This window comes from Esox lucius, chromosome 23, assembly GCF_011004845.1.
Source record: "Esox lucius isolate fEsoLuc1 chromosome 23, fEsoLuc1.pri, whole genome shotgun sequence".
Taxonomy (NCBI): Eukaryota; Metazoa; Chordata; class Actinopteri; order Esociformes; family Esocidae; genus Esox; species Esox lucius.
Window position 1 is genome coordinate 7,706,299 of NC_047591.1, and position 25,912 is coordinate 7,732,210.

The window sequence follows — 25,912 nt, forward strand, 5'->3', positions numbered from 1 at the left end:
TTCCCATTCTGACATTCAGTTTGGAGTTCAGGAGATTGTCTTGACCAGGACCACACCCCTAAATGCATTGAAGCAACTGCCATGTGATTGGTTGATTAGATAATTGCATTCATGAGAAATTGAACAGGTGTTCCTAATAATCCTTTAGGTGAGTGTATATCACACTTAAGTTTTATATTTTAGTCCAGTGTTTCCTGACCAGGGAAACTAGGACCTCCTGGGGACCATGGCTTATCTTCTGGGGGTAGAGAAGGCTGATGAGGCTTACTGGAAAAAATCTGTGGTACACCGATCAGCCATAACATTTTGACCACTGACAGGTGAAGTGAATAACACTGATAATCTTATCATAACACCTGTCATGGGGTGGGATATATTAGGCAGCAAGTGAACATTCTGTCCTCAAAGGTGATGTGTTAGAAGCAAGAAAAATAGGCAAGTGGAAGGATCTGAGTGACTTTGACAAGGGCCAAATTATGATGGCTAGACAACTGGTTCAGAGCATCCAAGTGGGACCTGAACCAGTTCAGTTGTTTAGGTCTCAAGTGGGACCTAAACAATATTAGGCAGGTCATCTTAATGTTATGCCTGATCAGGGTATTTCCGGCAGAGATAAATGTAGTTGATGGTACAGTAACCAAAAAATGTAACAGCTACAGTGTGGATGTAAAATTGTAATACTGACCTACGCTGCATATCTTAAACTATCCAGTTTAATATTGAAACGGTCACGTCAAACATTTCCATATTGCTTTTTACACCCTCTGGTATGGAGATGTATTTTCTAAGAATTCCTTGAGTTCCACCAACTCAGGGAATTCTTGGTTCTAGGAGTGCTTAGTTATAATTTACTTAGAACAATAACACTTCATCCATATCCAGCAGAGTCATCAAAATTACCCTTGACTAGTAAACGATGATCCGGTTTGATATTTGTATCTACAGTACCATTTGAGATTCAGTCAAAAGCTCTGTTTATAACTTACACTTACAATGGCCCAATCTACTCCACATCCTTTATGTGCCCCCAGTTTTAGACAGGTGAATGCAATTAACATTTTACCTTACAAAACATTTATCAAACAAACCTCACATTGCACATAAACCCTTCAACGTTACATTGAGCAAATTCAACATTAATTTACCCCAGTACATAAAATATTTTCTGCTCAGTTCCTCTTGCTTTAATTCTTTCACTTTGACTCCATTCATGTCATTTCTATCTGCAATGCTGGAGAATATTTAAAAACTGAACATTAGCCTGACTGAAATGCTTTACAAAAACAAGAACTGTGCCCTTTCACCTACTGGTATAGTGGACTAGCCACTGGGATAGACCGATTCCTGTAGATGCCTTTAAAGATACAAGTATTCATAACCTTGATTACACCTTGCATTCGTTTTTGGTTTCTGTATTTGCAGCTATGGATATAACCTAGGTGTTCAGAAACATAAAAAGCAGAGTGTAAAATGCAGGGCTGCAACATTATGAATGTAATCAATAATCAACTCACCCATTTTAATTTTAACAAAACTTCAAAACCTCTTTTTCCTCTAGACGATATAATTTCTCCCACATAGCCCACACTTTGGAAACAGTTTTCCAAGCTACACAATCTACACATGAAGCACACATGGTTTTAAAAAGGCATACATTGTCTCCACCAGACCTCCAGCTCTCTTCCCTGTATGCAAAAGATAATAGTGCTTCAAAATTATGTTTCATATTTGAAATTGCTGAAACAGCTGAAATGGTTTGATAATCTACATGTGAGAAATGAGATATCCAGATTGGTTCAGAATCGTATTTTAGTTGCGTACACCAGTCCAGGTGGTCATCATAGGCTTTGCTGGGGTTGACTAGTAACGCCGTAGGGTCAGATGCACACCGTCAGTCAAAGTAGTCCTCTATATCTATGTTGGGATTTAGTAGCTCGTCTCTGTAGGGCGTCAGGTCCATCTGATTGAGGATGAGGTTCTCAAAGGTCTCCTCCAGGTCAGTCTCACCAATGAGGACTGCTCCCACCATCCTGCCTCCACTCAGCACCACCTTTACGTACTCAAGGCCTTTACTACAGCGCACCAACAACTCCTGGTTCAAACCCAGACCCTGGCCGTTAAACTTCCCCAGCAGAACCACCTGGAGAAAACAGCAGAGCGGCAATATGGAGTGGACATGGAATGATTTCTCACGCAATGGAACATTTATAGAGTTGTAAGGAACGCACCACGGAAGCAGATTTAACATACTGTATCGACAACATCTGCTAAAAAGCATTGTAATTTTTCTCCACTGACCTTGTAGTTGAAAAACTTGGTTATGTGAGAGAACAGTTCAAAGCAGAAGTCCAGCTCTATGGTTTCGTTCAGGACGTCCGCAGCCATACATCGCCCGGCGTACCATCCCATCTGACGAGCCTGAGTCCACAAACGCATCTGTAGGAAGGAGAACAGGATACGCAAACAGACATGAACTAATGATGATCGTCAACACACTTGAAGGGGCGGTTCACCACGAAATCCACAGGCCTACAACCCAAAGGAATGGTCCGACACCATATGGAGACCAAAAGCGGTACCGTGTGGTGTGTACCTGTTGCCAGAGGTGGCTGGCCTCCCAGCTGGCTGTACACACGTCTCCGGCAGAGTACACGTCCGGTTCTGATGTCTTCATGTGGTCGTCCACCCTCAACCCAGAGTCCTCGGCCAATTCAAACTGAGGAGAAAATGTAGAAACATGGCTAAGTATTTCCTCTGATTAAAGTTGCCTGAGTTGTAACTCGATGAATTCATGATATCAAACGCCTAGAATCTATTCAATGATCTCACATTGTTTCCGTGGAGAAAAGGTTCAGTGTTTGGAACGACACCGGTAGCACTGACGATGAAGTCACAACCAAACGTCTTTCCATTGGTCAGCTCAACATACACCGGCCAGGAGCCTACAGGAGCAGGAAACTGTACACTGAAGGAAGCTTTCGACTTGTTAAATTCTTTTTTTTTTCATGACTTAATTGACGGTGACGACAAAACAGTACTTCCTCTTTCACTACCAAATATTTACCCCTCCCCAAAACATTGTCATTTGTCCCATTCGTGATTATGGTCTTCTGTCATTGCAATGGCTCAAATTGGATCCGGGAGAGGGCTTCTTATCACAGCTTTATCAACCAGGCATTTGAGGTACGCAGCATGTTACGTCAACAGTTTTTTTTATCCCAAGTAGTGAAACTTAATAACTGGTTGATTCCTCTCACCAGATGTCTGAGATGCAAGTGGTGATAGCAAGAATTCCTGCTGGGTGTAGATCCGTTTCACCTCCGTCTCATATTCCACTGACACCCTGCGACACACCTGAACACAGTAAAAGGACCACAGAGGACCCGCGGGAAGGTCAATGGGATTACAGCCAAAGTTCCTCTACTCTGTTTTTATCCTCTGCTCACTCTTCAAATGAACTGACAAACTCCCACCTAACGATGGACACTTTTCACAGAATGGGTTTTCACAGTGCGTACAGCACATTCAGTACATTCCAGAAGATAAATATTTCTAAATATGTGCACATTGGCAAAAGGTGGTAGGAAAACATGGAGACATTAAGACTTGCACCTCTTCTGCTCCTCTGAGACGGATGCCTTCATGCCAGTCTGGTCCCAGGGCACTGCCAGGCTCTTCAAACGCTCTACACTGGCCTAGTCTGTCTACACCTAAAAACACACACAAGTGGATGTACACAGACAATAAGGTGTTCCCTGCATACAATGCTACAATGTTAGTAGTGCTGAACACTCTAGAAAACTGTTGTATGTACCTGTTGCTATATCAGGGCCCTGAATGGCTGGTTGCCCGTCTATGGTGTAGCGAACCCTCTTACAGGTAGCCGCTCTTTCTGGCTTGTCTGTGTTCAGGGTGGGGATAAGGAACTGGGCAGCTCCCACATCAAAAAAGGTATTTCCTATGGCATTGTCTTTCACTGCCCAGACCACCTCACAACCTTCCACCTCATATCTGAATGGAATATAATGCATTTACCGTTTAACTTTACATTTTAGATTCGAGAGTATGAGGGTGATTCAGACAAAGCAATGATACTCACACTAATTCCAAGGCGATCCCTCCATTTCCAACCACCACTATACGCTTCGCTTGGGACAACCTCTTCTGAAACTCCTGCCGGCACAAAAGACGTCAGGAGTAAGTTCATGAACTGAAGTGAATGGGAGCTAAATGAGGAAGGCTGTATTAGGAAGACAAGTACCTGGGCACTGTCTGTGTCTCGTATCCCCAGCACATTGGGGTTATCCTGGGTGAGGAGTTTGGGTCTGCCCCCGCTACAGATACACAGCTTCTCATAGTGGACCTTCAGACCATCCACAGTCAACAAAGTCTATAGAGAAGCAGGAAGGAAAATGACAATGTGTATAGTATACTTTACCCAAGCTCTTGTCTAAATGACAAGTCTTCAAAGGCGACATCCACCAGGTGGCAGAACTGGACAGGGATTTATGCTTGGAACCTATTGACTGTACAGCTCCAGAACAAATTAAGAGACCAATGCACCTTTTTAATTTCCTTTCCAAAAACATCAAAAAGGAAGGTTCTGAGTGAGGAACAGAAGGGTTAAAATTAAGAGACCACTACAAATTAAACGATTCTGTTCCTCTCTCAACACTTTCCTTTTCAACTATTTTGGAAAGAAAAGAAAAAGGTGCAGTGGTCTCAATTCTTTTTCCGGAGCTGTATATCTAAAAACCCAAAGGCTTTACATTTTTTACCTATTCCCATTTTGTAGTTTTACTAATACCAAATATACAAACAATAAAAATACATCAAGCTAAGAAATCACTGCACGGCAAAAAAAAGCTATTTCTAAACTATGCACATATTGTACTCACCGGAGTGCGGTACGGCATTCTAACTTCCCTATCATCATTCTCGAACATTCTTACTGTTGACGCTACAGCTGATTGGCTGTAACTGCGCTGACCTCGGTGCCCAGCCTTTCACAAGGAGAGGCCATGATGGACAACATGGTCAATATTTCCGTCACTCATTTAGTCTAAAACAACAGTTCTTTGTATTCCACTTGGAGCTACGTCACCATCACACATCTGAACCTCTCTTTCCGTACCCTTACCTGATATATTCTTACAAACAGCTAGATGATTTTTCCTAAACTGAGTATTATGTTTTTTTTGTTGAGCTGTGTTTATCCCTTGCATTGACATTGTGTGTGAAAGCAATGAGAAATAACTGATTTGCAAACAAAGAACACTGCTGTGCCCATTTGGTTAAAATGGAGATCAACTTGACCCCAATTACCTTAAAAGTATCTAAGCCTTTAAGAAAAACTGTAATGTAATGGAAATCAGCACGTGTGTGTCTTAACTATTTAAACTGACATGCTGCTGTGCATGAAGGGCCTCCACTGCAGACTGGATGACTCTCAGGTTGGGATACTTCTCCTCTAGAACAGTGGAGGGCTTCTCCTCCACATCAAACTCCTCCAGTGTTTTGGACACCTGTCCAGGAAGGTGAAAGTCCAGGTTAGCGTCACAGGATGAGATTTGGACATCTTAATTGTATTTATGCATCAATGTCACTGAATACCTATTGTACTAGACAGACTAACAGTGGTCCATAAATAGCAGTGTTGTATGATTACGTATCCTTGTGTGGTCCATACTCTAAAACCTTAGACTTAACCCTTACCTAAACGTAACGGTTTTACATTTCCACTTCAGTTAAGGGCTGTCAGAGATGGTTGTGCCAAGGACTGTATTTTATGTTTTTTGCATAGTGTATTAACCACATATTATTTCCAGATAAACAGTAATTTTAATTAAGTTAATGTAAGCCATTGTACTGCACCGAATACATATCTAGTTATATTGTCAACTGGAAGAAAATAAATACATCACAAATATATATATATATATATATATATATATTATATATATATAAACATACTTTGCAGGCAGAGTTCCCTGATAAGCTATGCTTTAGATGTGCAACCAGGGAAGAGTGAGGAGGTCAAGTAAGAAAAGGTATTCCTGGGAGGGTTATCATATGGAATTCATTATCCAAAATTGCATGTAAAGAGTCAACACATTGAATTAATGTTCAATTCATATTTATTTTTTTTCCCATTAGAACGGTTTTCAAATATATCTACTTACGACAAGGGAAAGGGATCTTTTATTTCTATGTAGGTAGACAGAGGTTGTTGTGTCCCTTGCTCTAATGCTATTCTCAGGGGAGATAGCTCTGCTGTTCGTGCCCATCGCATGAAAATGTCAGTATTTTGTGGATGCGCCAGTTTGACTTTTATTGCCATTATTAGAAGCTTGTGTCACATCGGGAGAGTTAAGCTCCCTGTGATTTGCACCTTGCATTGTGATATAGCGTGATGAGCACCTTTCTATATAATTTAAATACAATAACCCTTATTTATTTTTTACTCTCTTTTTTTCACTCCCAGTTCAGTTTCAATCCTATTTAATCGAAGCAAGCAGACTTGATGAAGCAGGATATGAATGTCGAGATAGCTCAACTACGAAATGTATCCCATAATCCCTATGCCAGGATGAAACAGATCCTCCTGTCTTCTATAGTACGTTTATTAAGCGCACAAGTGAAAAACCTGCGACAAGGAGTGCTACAGAAAAAGGAAGCCATATTAGATTTCTAACTCCCCAAACTCATACATTCTGACTACTGCTGCCGTGAGCAATAATCAGCGGTTAAATTGGGCGAGAGCCAGCAGGAGATGTGCTCCTGCACACATGGTCAAAATGAGACCTAGGAGGAACTTGCCGCAGTTTTTAGATACACCTGAGAAGAAGTAGGGCTCCCAGAAATCCTGACCTGGCAATAACCCACATTTTAACCAATTCATCTGACAAGGTATAATGGGGTAAAAGAAAATTGACTTGACATGGAAAACTCTTTTTGTCCAGACAAGAAAAGATCAGATACATACTGGCCCACACATACTGAGACAGAGGGATGGTAATACTAGCATGCTTTCAACAGATCTTAATGACATGGTCATCATAACAACTTAATGGCACAGTCACCTGTTTGAAGTTGCAGACTGCTTTTATCAAAGGGGCTGCTGTCACGAGGGCAACATCAGCTGAAGGGAACTGAGAGGCCAGCTATCAAAGACAATCACAAAACAGTTCGATATGTCAACATCAACGCCAATTGCAGTACAGGAAGTTCAGGCATTTCTATAAAGAACATAGTGATCTCACTTGCTCAGAACACGTTACGCCTGCAATACCACCCCCGACGACCACAAACTTGAAGGAATTTTTTGTATTAGCTGCCATCCCTTTTTAGCTGGATAAACAGAACAGTTCGAATATTTAATATCCCGCAATTTCTTTAAAAGTATAACACCTCATTTAATTGTATCAGTCTCCAATGAAAATACACTCTAAGTAGCCACACTTTCATTACGTAAACTACACGAAATTTTTCAAGGAGCCAGACATCTACATTCAATTTACTGCTCATCAACATTGAGCGTAGGATACTTCCTTGTATATGTCAGTATACTACGGAACGCTGCAGTGTCCAAAGTCAATTTGTTATCCAGAAAGACAATTCAAAGGATTGTAAAGAACAGCAAAATCGTGGTTGTTCACTCCTAGATATATTCAACATAACTATTAGTAATGTTGACTTTATTAGGCTCACGATCCACACGTTCCATTCTTCCGCAACATTTCAATTCAGTTAGACTTTTATTGGGAATGTTTCTTCCTGACCAAATTCTAATGCTTTTAGTGTGTTATACCAGTTGGTTGAACAGTGGAGACGTCCCGATAGAAATGAAAATGATAAAAATGATTGTGACATCAAAATGATAAAAACGAGTATCTAGAAAGAAAACATGCTCCAGCTTTTCTCCATCTGGTTGGTAGTGGTTGGGCAATCGGTCATGCATATGAAATTACATTGTCACCACGCTGACAGTTTCAATTTCAGGCCCTCAGATTGAACGCACTCTCACCCTAACGGCTTGGGATCCACTCACCTGTGTAGGAGGCTATCCTTCATTAGGGTCAGGGTGTGGGTGTAGGTTAGGGATAGATGTACTGATAACACTACGAGCTCAGACCTATTGTAGCCATGTACGTTGCAGGATGCATACCAACAAAACGTTCAAAATGTAAGTGAAATAATTAATGTATACTAGATTCAAATGGAGGGTTCTGTGTATTTTTTAAATACCTTAGTCCAGGAAAGACCCTAACAGGCCTTAGCCCAGGAGTTCAGACGGAAAAGAACATTCTCGCCCTATTTTTACAGGTGTCATACTCTTGTGAAAGCTTTATTTCAAGGGGTTGAACAAAAAATGTTATGAAACGTTTAGAAATTTCAACCATTTTCATACACAGTCCCCTTATTTCAGGGGCTCAAATGTAATTGGACAAATTAACACAGTCATAAAGAAAAATGTTCATCTTTAATAATTGGTCAAGAATTCTTTGCAGGCAATGACTGTTGAAATCTGGAATGCATAGACATCAACAAATTCTGGGTTTCCTCCTTTGTGATGCTTTGCCAGGCCTTTACTGCATCAGTCTTCAGTTATTGTTTGTTCGTGGGTCTTTCTGCCTTATGTTTTGTCTTCAGCAAGTGAAATGCATCCTCGATTGGGTTGAGATCAAGCGAAGTGCTGCCCAACCAACTTCACTGAATTTGTCTGAATCTGAGCAGACAATATATCCCGGTACACTTATGAATTCATCCGGCTGCTTCTGTCTTCTGTTACATCATCAATAAACACTAGTGTCCCAGTGGCACTGGAAACCATGCATGCCCATGCCATCACATTGCCTCCACCATGTTTTACAGATAATGAGGTATGCTTCAGATCATGAGCCGTTCCAAGCCTTCTCCATACTTTTTTCTTCCCATCATTCTGATACAGGTTGATCATAGTTTCATCTGTCCAAAGAATGCTGTTCCAGAACTGAGCTAGCTTTTTTTAGATGGTTTTTGGCAAAATCTGGCCTTTCTATTCTTGAAGAAATATCAACGGAATAGCCCACACCTGTCCATGAAACAGCTTTTGAGTCAATTGTCCAATTACTTTTGTTCCTTTGAAAAAGAGGAGGCTACATATTAAAGAGCTGTAATTCCCAATCCCCTCCTCCAATTTGGATGTGAATAACCTCAATGGTTTGCACCTTCTGGTGAACCCTCTGTATTTGCTCTCGTGAAGTCTTCTCTTTATAGTAGACTTGGATAATGATATGCCTACCTCCTGGAGTGTTCTTCACTTGGCTGGATGTTGTGAAGGTTTTTTTTCCCTAATGTTCCTGCTATTTCTCTGATGGATTTTTTCAGCCTAAGGATTGTTGGTTTCACTTGCATTGAGAGCTCCTTTGACCGCATGTTGTGGGTTCACAGCAACAGCTTCCAAATGCAAATGCTGCACCTGGAATCAACTCCAGACCTTTTACCTGCTTAATTGATGAAAAAATAACAACGGAATAGCCCACACCTGTCCATGAAACAGTTTTTGAGCCAATTGTCCAATTACTTTTGTTCCTTTGAAAAAGAGGGGGCTACATATTAAAGAGCTGTAATTCTCAATCCCCTCCTCCAATTTGGATGTGAATAACCTCAAAATAAAGCTGAGAGACTGCACTTTAAGCCCATAGTCATTATTTAACTGTAACTGTACATTTTGGTAAACAGCCAAAATAACAAAACTTGTGTCAGTATCCAATTATTTCCGGACCTAACTGTATATAGTGCGAAAACGGACCGCAATCCCTAACTTCTCTGATATGAAGTTATCTAGATGATCACATCAGTGTGAGAGACATAAAAAACAATGTTAGCCAAAACAGCTTGCCAGATATCCATGACGGCTGCTAATGTGTTCCAATAACGGGTAACACTCTGTCAGTTGTTGAGGTGTTGTTTGATATACTGGGATTATTAAAAGAAAAGATCTGACATTACAGGGGAAAACACATTTCCGTTAGCTGCTGGTATAATTACACTGTCAGATTATATCACAGGTGAAGTGTTACCGATGTGACTCACATTGGAATGGATGGGGCTGCTATGCTCTGCTCCATACAAACTCTTTCAGCTATTTGAGTAATAGGCTACACCATCAACTGTATTGATGGAATTAGCTCAAAGTCTCCATAGAGATAAAGCTATTAGCTCTATTATTTACAAGTTTCATGGCTTTGATGTTTTTAGGATTTTATTAATCCTTAAAAAACTGTATAATTTCTTTTCGCAAAGTTTGTTAAGTGTTAAGTGAACTTGCTGTTTCAACATTCAAAATTATTTCAACCAAAGTGGGATTGAACAAACTATGGCTGGTAAACTCCAGTAAGTAATTTTCTTTTTTCTTTGTTTCGGTAAGGCATGCGGGCACAACACAGGCACAACTGTCTGGTGAGACAATGATAATATCAAACAACTATATGATATTGAATGGCTTCATATGATCACTATCCCTAAATAAAAGTGTTTTTGCATGATCAGTCATATTTTCAAAATCAATGACAAAATTTCACAAATTCTTCCAGGGTATGCAAACTTACTTGAACTATATGTAGCCTTTTCTTTTAACTGTCTATCAATCTCTTACATCAACTGGGAAGAATTTTTGCCCCACTCTTCTTTAATGTACTGCTTGGATTGGGTCATGTTCGAGGGCTTTAATGAATGCATGGCCCGCTTCAAGTGCCCCCCACAGCATTTCAATAGGATTGAGATCTGATCGTTGATGCAACCATCATTCATTATTTTTATTATCTTTTATAGGCATTCTGTTATAGTCTTGCATTTGTGTTTTAGGTCATTGTCCTGTTGCAAGTTCCATGTTTAGTTCAGCTTTTTGACAGATGACCTCACATTCTCCTCAAGAATTCTCAAGTACAATATGGAATTCATGGTCAACTCAATGATTAAACAGGTTGGCCAGGCCCTGAGACAGCAAAGCAGTCCTAAACCTTAAAGCCACCAACTCCATATACTACAGTTGGTATGAGGTTCTTCTGTTCAAAGGCAGGGTTTTGATTCCACAAAAGATGGTGTCTGGGATTGCAGCCAAAAACTCCACATCTGACTCCTCTTTCCAGGGCATTTCATTCCTGTAGTTTTTACCTTCATCCAGGTGTTTTCTGCTAAATGTCAGATGTATCTTGAGATTCTTTTATGAGAGCAGAGTCTTCTTCCTTCCTGACCTCTCATGTTGGCCAAGTCTGTGTAGTTTCTTTCTGACAGTTGACTCATGCACTTTGAAAATGAGGCCTTTAGATCTCTTGATTTTCTTTGAGCATCTTTTATTCAGCTCTTCAGGTGTAGCAGTGGGACAACCTTTCCCATGTAGATTGCAAGTGGTCTGCAATTTTCTGAATTTTTTGATCTGTTGGACTGTAGAATGTACTTCAAATGGCTTGGAAATCGCTTTGTAACCACTCCCAGAATCATGAGCATTAGTAGTCTTTCTTTTGAGGGCCTCAAACAGGTCTTTTGATCTTAGCATGATGTGTTACCACACCCATACAGTTAAGACCAAACCAGAACAAGTTTCTAATCTTTTTGGAAGCTGGACCCTCCCAAGTTACTCTAATGTTCCAATCATTGCCAATTGTTTGGTTGCACATGATTGAAATTTTAGACATTTTTTTCTGCATAAAAAATGTAATTATTGTTTGCACAGCTGTTGTTATTTCTAAATAACTCATCAGATATGGATTAAAATACTGTCTTATAGCTGACTGTCTGTACTCGCTGCTCTCTTTCCATTTTATTTATTTTTAGACTTCATATATATTAGATTTGATGTTTTTTGTAGAAAGGGTCTATTCCTTTTCTTTAGAGTGCTGTGAAAGGACATGTCCAACTTGCTCTAATGGAAGTAATATGGTGATGCAATGTGAGAGATGTCAGGCTACTTGACTGCCAACCTGGCTTGATTGATGGATGGTATAAACCAGAGAAGGACAGAGAAAAATAGAGACAGAAAGAGACAGATGGAGCTTGTTAAATAACAAAAAGACAGATGGAGCTTTTGGAGCTTTTTAAATAAGAGATCATCTTATTCACAGTGGTAATCATCAATTGAAAGTTAAACAAAGCATATAACCTGCTTCTGTTCTTTTTATCCTGAAAGATGGGGCTGGGGAAGTGCAGCCACTTTTAAATTCATAAACCAAGATGATTGTGCTTACATTTACTTTGTATAAAACAAGTTGGACTAAAACAAGCTGATATTTTGGGTTCTATTGGCCACAACAGCTAAACAAAGCTCTTAAGGTATTTGCATGTATTTTGTTCAATAGTTATTAAAATACATACTGTAAACATTATCATATATTATTAATTCATAGGTCTAGAAATGGATGTAACATTCTCCAGATAGCTCCTTTAGCAAAGATGGTATTTTGAGGTTATCAAACCCTCCCCGTTCAAGAGAAAACTCTTTCTATAATCTGCTGCTCTGTCAACAAATAAATAATTTAGCTTAGACTGCATTTATAATGTCACACTAGAGGTTAATGGAGTCAGACAAAGCGGCTATATTGTTACAGATAGACATATCTCATCAGCAATTAGTGTTGCAGTGCATCAACAACATCTCAATGTGTCATAGTGAATTTCCCCTGTCTAATTGACTATTCTTGATGCTTTATGCCTGTGCATATGAAGGGCTTGACCCACCTCTGACTTCTCTCACAGTGTCAGCCATTTTTGTGGGGCTTAATGGCTGGTCTGTGTTTGGCATCATCAGCAAAATCAAGCTCTTTGCGCTGTTTTTGTTTTTTGTGATGCCTGGGTTAAAACACAGGTGACATTTTTGCTTGGGCACGGTATTCATCACACAGGTTAATGTAGTGCGCACACATTCCCACTCATATAGCTGAAAGGACATTTGTCTGTTGATTTATAAATAAAACTGCATGCCTTATTCTTCCTACCTGTTGCCTTAAATGTATAAACATAACGTTCAAAATGTATAAAACGGGCATAAGCATTCAAAAGCACAGTGACCTATACATTAAAGTTGTTAAATAAATATTAACCTGGATTTGTATTGTATAGCTTTTTTATTTGTGCCTTATTAGCTTGTAGTTGTAATCAAATTTGATAAGTTTATGCTTTATTTCACTTATAAAAGATTGCATCTCCGTTACAGCCATGAAACCAACAAATTTCAAAATATCTTGAAACTTTATTACAAAAGAAGCCCTGCACAAACATATGAACAGCGGAACAACAGGTGTAATTTCTATGCCTTATGCATCCATTTACTTTTTCTAAAACATTTACATTTTGTTCAGGACCAGAATCGAACATATTCACTAAATAAATGTACAAATACCCAACATTTTACATAGTGTCATGGTGCTGTTAGTGGCAGTCAACATATTATTCTGAAAACACATGCTATTGTGGAATTAGTGTTGAGTTTAACCAGTTTAGGCTTACGGAACCGAGTCAAGCGCCTCATCAGTGTCGGATTGGTGGAACAAATACTTCTTTGTTAATCTTCTAAACCAAAAGGCACTGTTTTTTATTTTCATAATAGAACCAAAAACTCAAGTTATTGATATATAGCCGTCGTGTTTGTTTTGAAAAGTATATATCGGCCATTACATGGCGGTGAGGTCGTTTCAGCCATAGCCTCTATAACGGTGGGCTTGGAATCACCACTAGAGAGGCAGATAGGGTGGAGGCTGTAGTAGCTCCCGCTTGCCGTAGGTGCTGGAGCCTACGTTGGTGGGGGTGTACACCGTGCCGATGGTGTTGCTGGAGCGGGTCAGGAAGTCTGCCAGTCGCTGGGTCACACACGTGGCCGTGTTGCACTTCCTTTTTTCTATATGGTGGCTGATGGGATGTAGGTAGAAACCACAACCAGTTGATGTGCATCCAAATAGGCAATTTAAACAAATTATGCTTGTCCAAACATTTAAGGAGGGGTATGGATGAGGATCATTTATATGTGATATGACAATGTGACATAGATAATGTGATATTAACCTCACCATAATAATAGCTTATTATTATTAATTGCTTAGAGATCAGTATTACTTAACTTTTTTGCACAAATGTCAGCCCATTTCTGTGCAATTCTGCTCTACAATAAGTTAGTAAGTTGTTGTTTGTTGTTATTTTTTGTAATATATGTTTATTAAAAATATGTAATTTGACCAATCAGATCATATTAAAAAAATTATCTGATGTGAAAAGACGTTCTGATTCTTAAAAACGAAACAAAAATAAATGTAAAAATCTGCAGCATTTCGATATAAGGTGCCACTCACTACAGACCTGTGTAACAAAGTGTAGCCTAACCTGTTGACAGATGTAAGCCCTCTCTGCTGCCGCACACCCATAAGGTTGAGGAAAGGGTTAGAGATAATCCTGGGAATGAGCCAGCCTTCACTGTCCCGAAGAGCACCTTCCTGGTCATTAGTCGACGTGAAGTACCTGGTTCAAGATAAGGGAAAAGACAAATTGTCACTCTGACTGACACCCACTTCAAAATAGCTGAATTCTGGAGGGCCACTTTGTCATGCCAGGGAAAAGGCAAGAAAATGTTGAGTGCATAAGTGATGCGCTCAACATTTTCTTGCCTCTTTCCTGGTAGGACAGAAATGACCTCTCATATGTCACAGTTGTGATGGATATTCCTGTCAATCATCTCAACTGCCAATTGCTGCTTTTTAGCTAATTTGTTACGGTTCAAGATGGATATGCCAAATGACTCATTGGCTGATCCTATGTGTTATAACCTATGCATTGAATGATCAATCTACGAAATGAAATCCTGTTCTTGCTGACAATTAAACACTTGCAATAATTGTGCATCACATAATTGACACTCCAAGAATAACCTCACCTGTTACCAGGGGCAGTGGCGAAGCAGCGTAGCAGCATAAGTGACACAAGAAGGAGTGCGGGCTGCTTCAGGTGATACATCATGTACGTGGGATCTCTATATTTAAAATGTAATAGAAAAACAGCAGATATTCAGTAAGCACACACACATTTATTTTACACATGCAAGGGGATGCACATGCAAATATAGACAGAAGGGAGATTAAATGTTCTGTAAAGTTGAATAATCATGCAAACCATACTAAAGCCTGAGAACAATACTGTAGAAATTAAATGATTGCCTACATAGATCATAAGGACCCTCACTTGCTCTCTAAATACTGCCCTTGTTTTTAATGATGCATCTGAAATTCTGAACGGTCTGGTTTACTCACCTTCAGTTGATGAGTCCAATTGCTTTTTCAAAGACAGACACAGCTACTGTCACTGGTTTTCCCAGACTGTCCAACACAAATACACACATGCTCACACAGTTATAGGGTTCGCCGTCAACCACTTGTGACATCACCCTCTCCAAATATAGCCCCGTGTTTCCATTATCAGGAATGGGGTTCACTTGAAGAAACTTGAATGCCCAGGGAGGGTCACCAATGTCACACATACATGCGTCACCATCGTCATCAACTTTGTCATCTTCATCATCAGTGTCAATCTCATTGGCAGCTGTGGTAGGGGGGTCCTCAGGTTTACTCACATTGGTTGGGAAGACACAGCTGGGGCAGGAAGCACACCATTCTATATCCAAACATTAAAATCAGTTCCTAGGGGACAAAGACATTGTTTGTGTTTTATGTGGCTCTTATAATGGGGGTAACAGTTTGGCAAAAAATTATAGGAAAACAAATACAGTACAGAAGATAAACGATGTAAATGCATACAGTATGGAGGATAAAGGGTTAAGTTCACCCCCACTTGATTTTAACTCAGTAGCAATTGAGTGCAGGAATCTCTATGGATATCTATTACACACATTTTTGAATCACTGGATTCACAAGAATTTGTGAATCCTTGTATAGAGCCCGGAATCTCAAAAAACATTTGCAGGAAGACAGCAACCCAAAGCAATTGAACATTTGAACCACGCCTTGCACTGACACAAATTCAAAAGTTTATAGACTTTAGACTTTCTGTAAGCTTATATGGAGAGCAAACTGAAGGTATTACTCTCTCAACATATCTCTAAACACTGGACAAAGCTTTTTTTTTGTTTAAAACCACCTTCTGACTAATGAGATATAAAGACAATACAGGCCTAACATACTGACAAGGTGACTCCAAAAACCAACGACAACAGTAACTAAATCAAGGCATGCACTCAGATGAACCCAGATATCACAGAACCCTTTCCTCAGATAATCTGCCGGCAGGACGGCAAACAACCCACATGTGATGTCAGCAGACAGGGACAGAGTCAGACTGGTTGTGTTTAAGGGGGTAATTGATAGTGTAATTGTCTGAGTGAACATGAGAAGCCAGTGGCATTAGCAAAGATGATCTGGTGAGTTAAGAGAAAGTTAAAGGAATAAGGGGCAAAAGAAGAAGGTGTGAACGAGTATGCAGAATGACGAAAGAGCGCAACAAAAGAAATTATTCTACTTAATTAATTTAATTATTAATGAGACTATCAGAAGTTGTGATGATTTTGCAATATGGATTTCAAACTATGTGCTTAAAATTGAGGATATAGTCATGGATGCAATATTGAAATGTATACAATACACATTCAGAATGTCTGATGTAGTGGAATATATTTGACTTTGGTAAAGAAAAAGTGAGACCTTGATATTGTGTTATTATTTCATAAGATAGACATTAAAACATCAGCTCTGTGCTGTCACCATGTGGTCATTAATGTTCATTACAGTAGAGGTTGAATTAATGATACATACACACACCTAAAGGATTATTAGGAACACCTGTTCAATTTCTCATGAATGCAATTATCTAATCAACCAATCACATGGCAGTTGCTTCAATGCATTTAGGGGTGTGGTCCTGGTCAAGACAATCTCCTGAACTCCAAACTGAATGTCAGAATGGGAAAGAAAGATGATTTAAGCAATTTTGAGCGTGGCATGGTTGTTGGTGCCAGACGGGCCGGTCTGAGTATTTCACAATCTGAGTTACTGGGCTTTTCACGCACAACCATTTCTAGGGTTTACAAAGAATGGTGTGAAAAGGGAAAAACATGCAGTATGCGGCAGTCCTGTGGGCGAAAATGCCTTGTTGATGCTAGAGGTCAGAGGAGAATGGGCCGACTGATTCAAGCTGATAGAAGAGCAACTTTGACTGAAATAACCACTCGTTACAACCGAGGTATGCAGCAAAGCATTTGTGAAGCCACAACACGCACAATCTTGAGGCGGATGGGCTACAACAGCAGAAGACACCACCGGGTACCACTAATCTCCACAAATAGGAAAAAGAGGCTACAATTTGCACAAGCTCACCAAAATTGGACAATTGAAGACTGGAAGAATGTTGCCTGGTCTGATGACTCCCGATTTCTGTTGAGACATTCAGATGGTAGAGTCAGAATTTGGCGTAAACAGAATGAGAACATGGATCCATCATGCCTTGTTAACATTGTGCAGGCTGGTGGTGGTGGAGTAATGGTGTGGGGGATGTTTTCTTGGCTCACTTTAGGCCCCTTAGTGCCAATTAGGCATCGTTTAAATGCCACGGCCTACCTGAGCATTGTTTCTGACCATGTCCATCCCTTTATGACCACCATGTACCCATCCTCTGATAGCTACTTCCAGCAGGATAATGCACCATGTCACAAAGCTCGAATCATTTCAAATTGGTTTCTTGAACATGACAATGAGTTCACTGTACTGAAATGGCCCCCACAGTCACCAGATCTCAACCCAATAGAGCATCTTTGGGATGTGGTAGAACGGGAGCTTCGTGCCCTGGATGTGCATCCCACAAATCTCCATCAACTGCAAGATGCTATCCTATCAATATGGGCCAACATTTCTAAAGAATGCTTTCAGCACCTTGTTGAATCAATGCCACGTAGAATTAAAGCAGTTCTGAAGGCTAAAGGGGGTCAAACACAGTATTAGTATGGTGTTCCTAATAATCCTTTAGGTGAGTGTATAATAATAATAATAATATAAAAAATTACAGAAATACAGGATTGGCTGCATGTCCTAATGTAAATTTTTTTCTGGCAACATGGCGAATATAAACACATCACACAATTGTTAGAAAATTACAATCAGTAGTTTATGAATAAGTCATTACGTAAGTAAAACACCTTAATTGTTTATCACAAAGTCTCACATTATTGCTGTAGGTAGCATTGCATTATAATTAAAAGCTGAAAATTTTTACTGGACTTCATTGAAAAAACTGAATGTATTTCTTTACAGTCATATGTAGCTTGTATACTCATTGGCCACTTCACTAGATACATCTATTATTCGGGAGGTCACCATTTTGAGTTCAAGATCTTGATGTGGTCTTTCTGTCAGCTATCAGTCTGACCATTCTCATCTGGCCTCTCTCATTAACAAGGTGTTCTCTCCCATTGGACTGCCAGTCACTGGATGTTATTTGTTTATCACTCCATTGTCTGTAAACTCTGTAGGTTCTCTGTCTCCTGGGGGCGTCCGTATTCAACCAGCCCGTTGACCTGCTGAGAAGACTTCCCCTCTTCTTGCATGCCCACAGGAGCAGGGGGGATAACAACCGGGGTAACCTCCTCCTCCTTCGCCTCTTCTCCTTTCTCCACCTCCTCCTCCAGTTCATCTCCATGGCTGTGATTCCCAGGCTGGCCCCTTTCTCTTGCTTCCAGGGTCTTGGGTAGTTCCTCTTCCTCTCCGGCTTTGTGAGTTTGGAGAGAGTTCCCCACCGTCTTTCCCTCCCCATCTCCCTCTGGGAGTCTGATCTGTCTGGCCATGTGGGGCTGCTCTGTGTCCTCGGGGGGGAGCACCGTCTTGTCCTTTGGCACGTCGGGGCGGTCAGTGGATCCTGGTGGAGTCTGAAGTTCCATCTCTGGTGACGTGTGGTGAGGGTGTCCGATCGGGTCGTCACCCTCCCTCTTAAACTGTTTTCTAAGCAGGATGATGACTGGGATGATGAAAAAGTAAGAGCAGCCACTGAGACATGTGATCAGGCCTATAAAGATCACCCTGCAAGGATGGGCGAGGACACACATCAGTACTGTAGCGCATTTATATAGAAAACACCACAGAATGTCACCTGCACACATTTTAACACTGCTGCTCATTTATATTCAAACACACACTGGATCCTGAATTGCATTTTTTATGTACAGACAGAGAATAAGAATCCTGGGTGAGACATTGGTTGACCAGTCTTTTGCTGCAGTTATAACGTATTTCCTAACCTTATCTTGGCACTAAACCTGAAACTGTACTACAGCATCTTTGTTGGTTATTTGTGCTGTGCAAGTGAACTTAAAAAATTACATTTCTTGATACTTCCATGCTCAAACAATCTGAGTTTACCTGTACATATTGGAGTCATACATTCGACAGGCACCTCTTCCTCCACATTTCTTGATTCCCCACCTCAAACATGTTGAGTCAATCAAAGCTCCAAAATACACGGGTGCTGGAATACCCCCTAAAGAGTTCAGTAGTAAAGTCACATTTGAGATTTTAACCTCAATAAATATATCAAGAAACTCTATGACATGAAGGCGTCTTAATGCACAACGCCAAACATTTAGACATTTACCCAGGGTTCTCATCACCAAGGTTTGGATACCTAATGCCAGAGATTTAAGTTCGGGTTTGATGCACCTACAGTAAAAACAGATCAAATAAAATCATCGTCACATAGACAGTCCAGGAGACCCAGGGAAAGTTGGTCACACCGTTTTCTGAACATAGTGACTGACCGTATTATGACCATGTAGCCAGGCGTGGTCCCCAGGGAGTTGATGAAGGAGCTGAGCACCGACACAGCCATGTAGAAAGAAAAGCTGCGGCTGCACTCTGGTCTGCGAGGACACTGACCTAATGTTACTGACATACTGCCCCCTGGTGCAGGCGAATACAACACACAGCTACAGTTGTGGAATACCTGGTAAAACAACCGTAAAATCAGTAGTTATATACCAGCCATATTGAAACAAAAGAAACGTATAATTTGCCAATCGGCCATGGTAAATTGAAATGCATTTAATTTCCAATTATTTTCTTGTGTTATTAACAGAAGTTGTACCGTGTTCTTGCCGTATCCTGTGGAGTCAGAACAGCCGGCAAGGCAAGGGGAGGTGTAGGTGATCCCGTTGTCCGAACACACAGGGTCCCATTCGCCTGCCGAACAGGAACACTTCCTGTTACACTCAGACAACAGCAGCTTTCCGTTGTACACAACACCAGGGGTCCTGGGAGACAAAGGACAATGATGGCAGTCATAAAGATGAACTACTGAACAAACAGCGAGGGGTTCTGGATCAGTAGTCCAATACGGTATATTCTTGTGGTTCACAGACAAAGCTTTTTCTCCAGGCCACTCTAAGATTCTTCTGCTACAGGGCCGAGTGACTGAACACTCTCAAATCCCTGACCTTTGTGAACCGACCTGTGATTATTTGCCATGTCCATGATCTTGATCACGCGACAAATCTAACCAATCAGCTGTAGGTAATTACTAGGCTTGGACTACTTTGCGCTGCTTTGTCCTGAATCCTGCATGGGCAGGGAGAGTGTACGCTCCAATGTATTTTTACTACACCTTTCACAGGGAAGGACAACCACCCATGGACAATGTTTTTTTCTAAAACCTCTGGACAGGTTTAGTGTTTGTGTCATTGCCAGATTAGGTGGACTATAGACCCCCCCCCCCCCCCCCCCCCCCCCCCCCCCCCCCCCCCCGCCTACTGGTTATTTACCCGTTGTATGATATGGTCAGTCCTGCCACACGAACGTTGTCACACTTGGTGCCAAACTGGAGGAGGAGGATGAGGTAGGCGATGAAGGATGTGACGAAGGACAGCTGAGCTCCAGACACAACGCCGAGCTTAAACCTCTTCATCAGAAGGCCCCCCAGGAATATCCCCAACGCCACCACAGGCAGGTTCAACACACCTGGACAAGTAACAAACAAAACCCTGCAGGGTTACCTGTCATCCAAAGATGAATTAAGATCAGGTGTGCTGGTGTTTTGGTTTCTATTTAGATTCAACCAATCTGCGAGGGACAGGAGAGAATGAGACAATACTATTTAATGTCATTTAACATAATGGCTCAAAAATGAGCATCAAAGTTACTCAAGATGTGGCAAATATGGGTTGAGAGACAGAGGTGCCATAGTTGGTTTATATAGAATGTAGCTGATTGAGAAACATAGTGTAGTTACATGTGCCTAACCAATAAGGAAGTTGGCTCTAGCTGCTGATTGGCCAAACTGCTGTTCCATGTACTTGGCTTTAAATGTCAGCAGGCCAATGAAGGAATTGAACTTCAGGATGCTGCCACACAGAAGCAGGAAGTATACCGGCGTGCTCAACAGCTTCTTCAGCGACGGTATGAAACCTAAATACAAGACAATAAAAACACAACACTTGTGTCTGCTTTGAGTAATGTGAATTATTTCTATCTATATGCTTTCCAGTTAAATAGGCCTATATAGAAGTTTGTCTTTATTCTTTACAGTCAGAGGACACTATGTAGACTATGTGGTTCCTCTATACAGGAACGTACATTTCTACTCTTAGTATTATACATATTTTTAGATTTTATTTAATTTATAAATATGACCAGGAGTTCTTCAAGACCTACTGATACACCATACGTTTTCTGAGGACAGCCAATGAAAATTGGAGCACCTTTTGCGATTTCAGCCAGTCTCATGGTCTGATGTGGGGTGGCATGGCCGTTCCCTGGCCTGTCCTGAGTAGTGGTGCTGGGGGACAACTCTCCCTCCTGTCCCTGTTTGGGCAGTGAGCGGGGCAGGAACCAGAAAGGGATGCCTGACAGGAGCATGATAACAGAGGAAACCAGGAAACCCAACCACCAGGCACCCACCCAGCGGGCATCTTTGGGAGTGATGGTCACACTCTCTGAAAGAGCAGAGGAACATCCTTGTCACAGGTTCTGATAGACCAACACCCATATTAGTAATAACAGGATGGGAATCATTTGACTGGTTTTGAAATGAATTTGGATCCAAATTTAAACTGAGTAGTTAATGCAAAGGATTCAAACACAGTGTAGATTATAAGATTCTCTCACCCAGATTGACATAACCAATGTCTACGTAGAGTCTGGCACACAGCGAGCCCAGCAGGAAACCAAACATAGGACCTAGCAGAGTGATGGTCTGTAGACATGCTGAAAATCATAAAGCACACAGATAGATCATAAAGCACTCAGGGAGATCGTAAAGCACTCAGGGAGATCAGGTAGATCATGAAGCACACAGGGAAATCATAAAGCACACAGGAAGACATCATGTACGTATTTACAATACATTACACACACACACATGTACATTTCCTTACTTACCAATGTAAAAAGCAGAGTTTTCAGCTTTAGCATAGTCATCGATATAGGAAATGCCTAGTGGGGTGATGGGGGTCTCCCCTATCCCTCTCAGGGCGTTCCCCAAAAATACATAAATCCACATGTGGGAGCTGGAGTCCTTCATGCAGTCTACACAGACAATCATACAGAAAACAGGTACACAGCGTACCTCCATTAAGAGTCTTGTGCAGTAAAGAGCATCTTATGTCAGTGCACTGCAGAAACATTCAGTCCAGTGAGTGGTTGCTAAAGATGTGAAGGGTACCTGGGTCAGAGGATATCTGGACCTCTGGAACCTCCGTCTCCTTTAGTGGATCCAGGCATGGACTCACACTTTGATTCACTGAGGCACCTTGGATGACAGTGTCAAATGTGTAGCTGTAGAAAGAAGTGAAGTGATGCAAATAAGTGATGAGACATGGATCAAGAACTGATTATACTTCTTTCGCTTTCTCTACGAGCATAAGCTCCACTGAATCTGCACTGGTCCGAACTTACCGTCCCATGAAGAAGTGTGGCAGGCCTGTAAGGAAGGATCCTAAAGCCATGAGGAAGCAACCCATAGCGATGAGCCTGGGCCGGTGCAGCTTTGCTCCAAAATGACTGACCACAGCCAGGAAAAGCAGGTTACCTGCAAGAAACCACAACACTGTTGCAACAGAGAATCACAAATGATATGCTAAATGATATACTAAATGATTTGGTGAATGATATGCTGAATGATATGCTGAATGATATGCTAAATGATTTGCTGAATGATATGCTACATGATATGCTGAATGATATGCTGAATGATATCCTAAATGATATGCTGAATGATACCCTAAATGATATGCTGAATGATACCCTAAATGATATGCTGAATGATATGCTGAATGATATGCTGAATTATATGCTATGTGTTTGATAGAAAACTAAATATCAGTTACCACAGCACACCTGCTACATTGAACATTGTAATGAACAGAATGTTAAAAGGAAAAACCAACAAACAGGAAAGAATTGAAACCAGACTTATCCGATTGTACCACAGAAAACTGTGACCATATTCACTATTGTATCTCTAGTGTATAAGAACTCAATGCTATTGTTGATACCCATCTCAAAGCTGCCATCTATGAGTCCAATAAGAGAACTGGACAGGTCAAAGCGTCTCTCTATCTGGGTGATGGCACTCTTCATGTAGGTCCCTGACAAAGCCTTGGAGAAGTAGGCAAACGACAGGGCCACGATGAAGAGCTGAGAAACATAAGAGAGAAAACATTAGTGTGTGTCTGGGCACGTGTATGTGTGTGATAATGTGTGTGGAAGGTTATATGTGTGATAATGTGTGTGGAAGGCTATATGTGTGATAATGTGTGTGGAAGGCTATATGTGTGATAGTATGTGTAGGTGGTAATATATGTGATAATATGTGTGGGTGGTTATATATGTGATAATATGTGTGGGAGGTTATATGTGCGATAACATGTGTAGGTGGTTATATATGTGATAATATGTGTGGGTGGTTATATGTGTGATAACATGTGTAGGTGGTTATATGTGTGATAATATGTGTGGCTGGTTATATGTGTGATAATATGTGGGTGGTTATATGTGTGATAATATGTGTGGGTGGTTATATGTGTAATAATATGTGTGGGTGGTTATATGTGTGATAATATGTGTGGCTGGTTATATGTGTGATAATACGTGTGGAAAGTTTTATGTGTGATAAGATGTGTGAGTAGTTATATGTGATAATATGTGTGGGTGGTTATATGTGTGATAATACGTGTGGAAAGTTTTATGTGTGATAAGATGTGTGGGTAGTTATATGTGTGATAAGATGTGTGGGTAGTTATATGTGTGATAAAATGTGTGGGTAGTTTTATGTGTGATAATATGTGTGGCTGGTTATATGTGTGATAATATGTGTAGGTGGTTATATGTGTGATAATATGTGTGGGTGGTTATATGTGTGATAAGATGTGTGGCTGGTTATATGTGTGATAATATGTGTGGCTGGTTATATGTGTGATAATATGTGTGGGTGGTTATATGTGTGATAATATGTGTGGCTGGTTATATGTGTGATAATATGTGTGGCTGGTTATATGTGTGATAAGATGTGTGGGTAGTTATATGTGTGCATGAATATGTCTGTGTCAAGGTGTACAATAAAGCATTATTACACCTTGAGTGTGGAAAAGCAGGGTTGTTTGGTGACCTTGTCAGGGACACACAGTTCCTGTTGGCTGGTCAGCTTCCCTCTGTCCTCTGCCGGGTCACCCATCATTTTCAGTCAGATACAAGACAGCACACTGCCTCTCACCTGACTTGGGAAACTGATTGACAAGAGATTAATAAAAATAAGTACTGTTTAATGTGACATGTATAGATTCAATTTTGAGGTTCTTTCATTTTTCTTGCCAAACATTTTCCTCAGTTCTGTTTCTTTCCTGAGTAAAACAATTTCTGTCAGTCAAGACTTATTCAGAGACAGCAGGAATTCAGCTGCTTTTTTTCAGCAGCTTTATCCTAAAGGAATTCAGCAGATTTCAAACCTTTCAACAAAGAGTTGTTAAACTAAAATTAGAACCAACTAAACACATGTGATTCTTCACATACATTAAAAGCCTGGAGGATAAAGAGTGGCCATCAAAACAAACACAGTATCCTTCGTATATTAATGAAGAGAAAATTACTTAAAAATAAGACAGTTAAATTCGTACCTTTGAAGTAGGAGAATCCAAACTGTCTTTTCACTGTTACTGTAAGAAACTGGAAAACAAATCCATGTCCTAATGAATCAGACAAACCCCTCTTTAGAACACCAGAAACAGAAAACACAGGCCAACTCCAGCAATGTGCACATGAATTCGAAGGTGGAGGGAGGGACTATAGCTGAAGGAGCACTTTCTCTATTTTCCGATAATCTCCCAGATTTAGCCTGGCTAATACTCCACACCTAACTTGCAGGCCTGCGGTTTTATTACAGAGAAGTCATCTTGAAGTAGCTCCAATCACAAAACCCGACGACACAATGCCATGAGAGACTAAGGAAGCTCAGAAAAATGAATGTAGTCATAATTTAGTATATTTTCAAGTTTTCTTTGTTAACTACCACACAATGATTTAGTATACACATAGTAATTCATAAACATAGCTATTACAAACACTTATTGGGAACGTAATCAAAGAAAACTACATAAAGCTAAGTGGGGATGCTAACTTTAAACAACACTGTCAGTTGCTAACCATCCGTGGTCAAACAGAGCAGCACTGCCAACCAAGCCTCTTGGAATGTGTTTTTTGAATATTTACCCAGCATGCACGTGGTGCAGTAAGCTAGATCACCACGCAAATAGCCTTTTGTCTTTATAGGAGTTTTAGGGATTAACAGTTAAGAACTTTCCTCACGTTCCTGGGTCTTGAGCAATGGGAAACTGTGCAATGTGTAGAACAATGTGTAGATGCCTCTCTATTGCTTAATGTGTATGTCAAATGGCATGCTAAAGACCACT

The 25,912-nt window shown here is 40.6% G+C and overlaps 3 protein-coding genes across 3 annotated transcripts; all 3 read right to left on the bottom strand.

Annotated features, from left to right (window-relative positions):
- Nucleotides 1-1,216: 1,216 nt before the first annotated feature.
- Nucleotides 1,217-7,542, bottom strand: pyroxd1 (pyridine nucleotide-disulphide oxidoreductase domain 1). Its single transcript, XM_010900755.4, has 12 exons — nt 7,263-7,542; nt 7,083-7,163; nt 5,406-5,525; nt 4,262-4,390; nt 4,100-4,173; nt 3,815-4,011; nt 3,613-3,710; nt 3,258-3,354; nt 2,830-2,942; nt 2,594-2,716; nt 2,299-2,436; nt 1,217-2,140 (listed from the first exon to the last, which is right to left on the bottom strand). The coding sequence occupies exons 1-12, from the start codon at nt 7,338-7,340 to the stop codon at nt 1,892-1,894; spliced, it is 1,497 nt and encodes a 498-aa protein (XP_010899057.1). The 5' UTR covers nt 7,341-7,542; the 3' UTR covers nt 1,217-1,891.
- A 5,645-nt stretch (nt 7,543-13,187) lies between these two features.
- LOC105028198 (calcitonin gene-related peptide) lies at nt 13,188-15,612 on the bottom strand. The gene is made up of 5 exons (XM_020042961.2): nt 15,593-15,612; nt 15,273-15,338; nt 14,900-14,995; nt 14,353-14,487; nt 13,188-13,884 (listed from the first exon to the last, which is right to left on the bottom strand). Exons 3-5 carry the CDS (start codon nt 14,980-14,982, stop codon nt 13,710-13,712), a joined length of 393 nt encoding a protein of 130 aa, XP_019898520.2. The 5' UTR covers nt 14,983-14,995; nt 15,273-15,338; nt 15,593-15,612; the 3' UTR covers nt 13,188-13,709.
- Nucleotides 15,613-18,026: 2,414 nt separating this feature from the next.
- On the bottom strand, nt 18,027-25,348 carry LOC105028199 (solute carrier organic anion transporter family member 1C1). Its single transcript, XM_034289962.1, has 15 exons — nt 25,121-25,348; nt 24,583-24,733; nt 23,504-23,645; nt 22,905-23,037; nt 22,672-22,784; nt 22,389-22,535; nt 22,116-22,214; nt 21,710-21,943; nt 21,252-21,416; nt 20,774-20,969; nt 20,101-20,266; nt 19,775-19,959; nt 19,612-19,676; nt 19,380-19,497; nt 18,027-19,040 (listed from the first exon to the last, which is right to left on the bottom strand). Exons 2-15 carry the CDS (start codon nt 24,682-24,684, stop codon nt 18,470-18,472), a joined length of 2,436 nt encoding a protein of 811 aa, XP_034145853.1. The 5' UTR covers nt 24,685-24,733; nt 25,121-25,348; the 3' UTR covers nt 18,027-18,469.
- Nucleotides 25,349-25,912: the final 564 nt, after the last annotated feature.

What these genes read in the sequence shown, in the direction of transcription:
- pyroxd1 (XM_010900755.4), bottom strand. Translation starts at nt 7,340, where the DNA reads ATGGCAGCTAATACAAAAAATTCCTTCAAGTTTGTGGTCGTCGGGGGT. An exon ending in GGGATCGCCTTGGAATTAGT is followed by an intron (nt 4,012 to 4,099) that starts GTGAGTATCATT and finishes TATTCCATTCAG; the next exon opens with ATATGAGGTGGAAGGTTGTG. An exon ending in GTCTCAGAGGAGCAGAAGAG is followed by an intron (nt 3,355 to 3,612) that starts GTGCAAGTCTTA and finishes TACTGTGTTCAG; the next exon opens with GTGTGTCGCAGGGTGTCAGT.
- LOC105028198 (XM_020042961.2), bottom strand. Translation starts at nt 14,982, where the DNA reads ATGATGTATCACCTGAAGCAGCCCGCACTCCTTCTTGTGTCACTTATG. An exon ending in GCCACTGCCCCTGGTAACAG is followed by an intron (nt 14,488 to 14,899) that starts GTGAGGTTATTC and finishes ATCTTGAACCAG; the next exon opens with GTACTTCACGTCGACTAATG. An exon ending in GGGCTTACATCTGTCAACAG is followed by an intron (nt 13,885 to 14,352) that starts GTTAGGCTACAC and finishes ACATCCCATCAG; the next exon opens with CCACCATATAGAAAAAAGGA.
- LOC105028199 (XM_034289962.1), bottom strand. Translation starts at nt 24,684, where the DNA reads ATGATGGGTGACCCGGCAGAGGACAGAGGGAAGCTGACCAGCCAACAG. An exon ending in CATTGGTTATGTCAATCTGG is followed by an intron (nt 21,944 to 22,115) that starts GTGAGAGAATCT and finishes CTGCTCTTTCAG; the next exon opens with AGAGTGTGACCATCACTCCC. An exon ending in CTTGGTGATGAGAACCCTGG is followed by an intron (nt 19,498 to 19,611) that starts GTAAATGTCTAA and finishes TGAACTCTTTAG; the next exon opens with GGGGTATTCCAGCACCCGTG.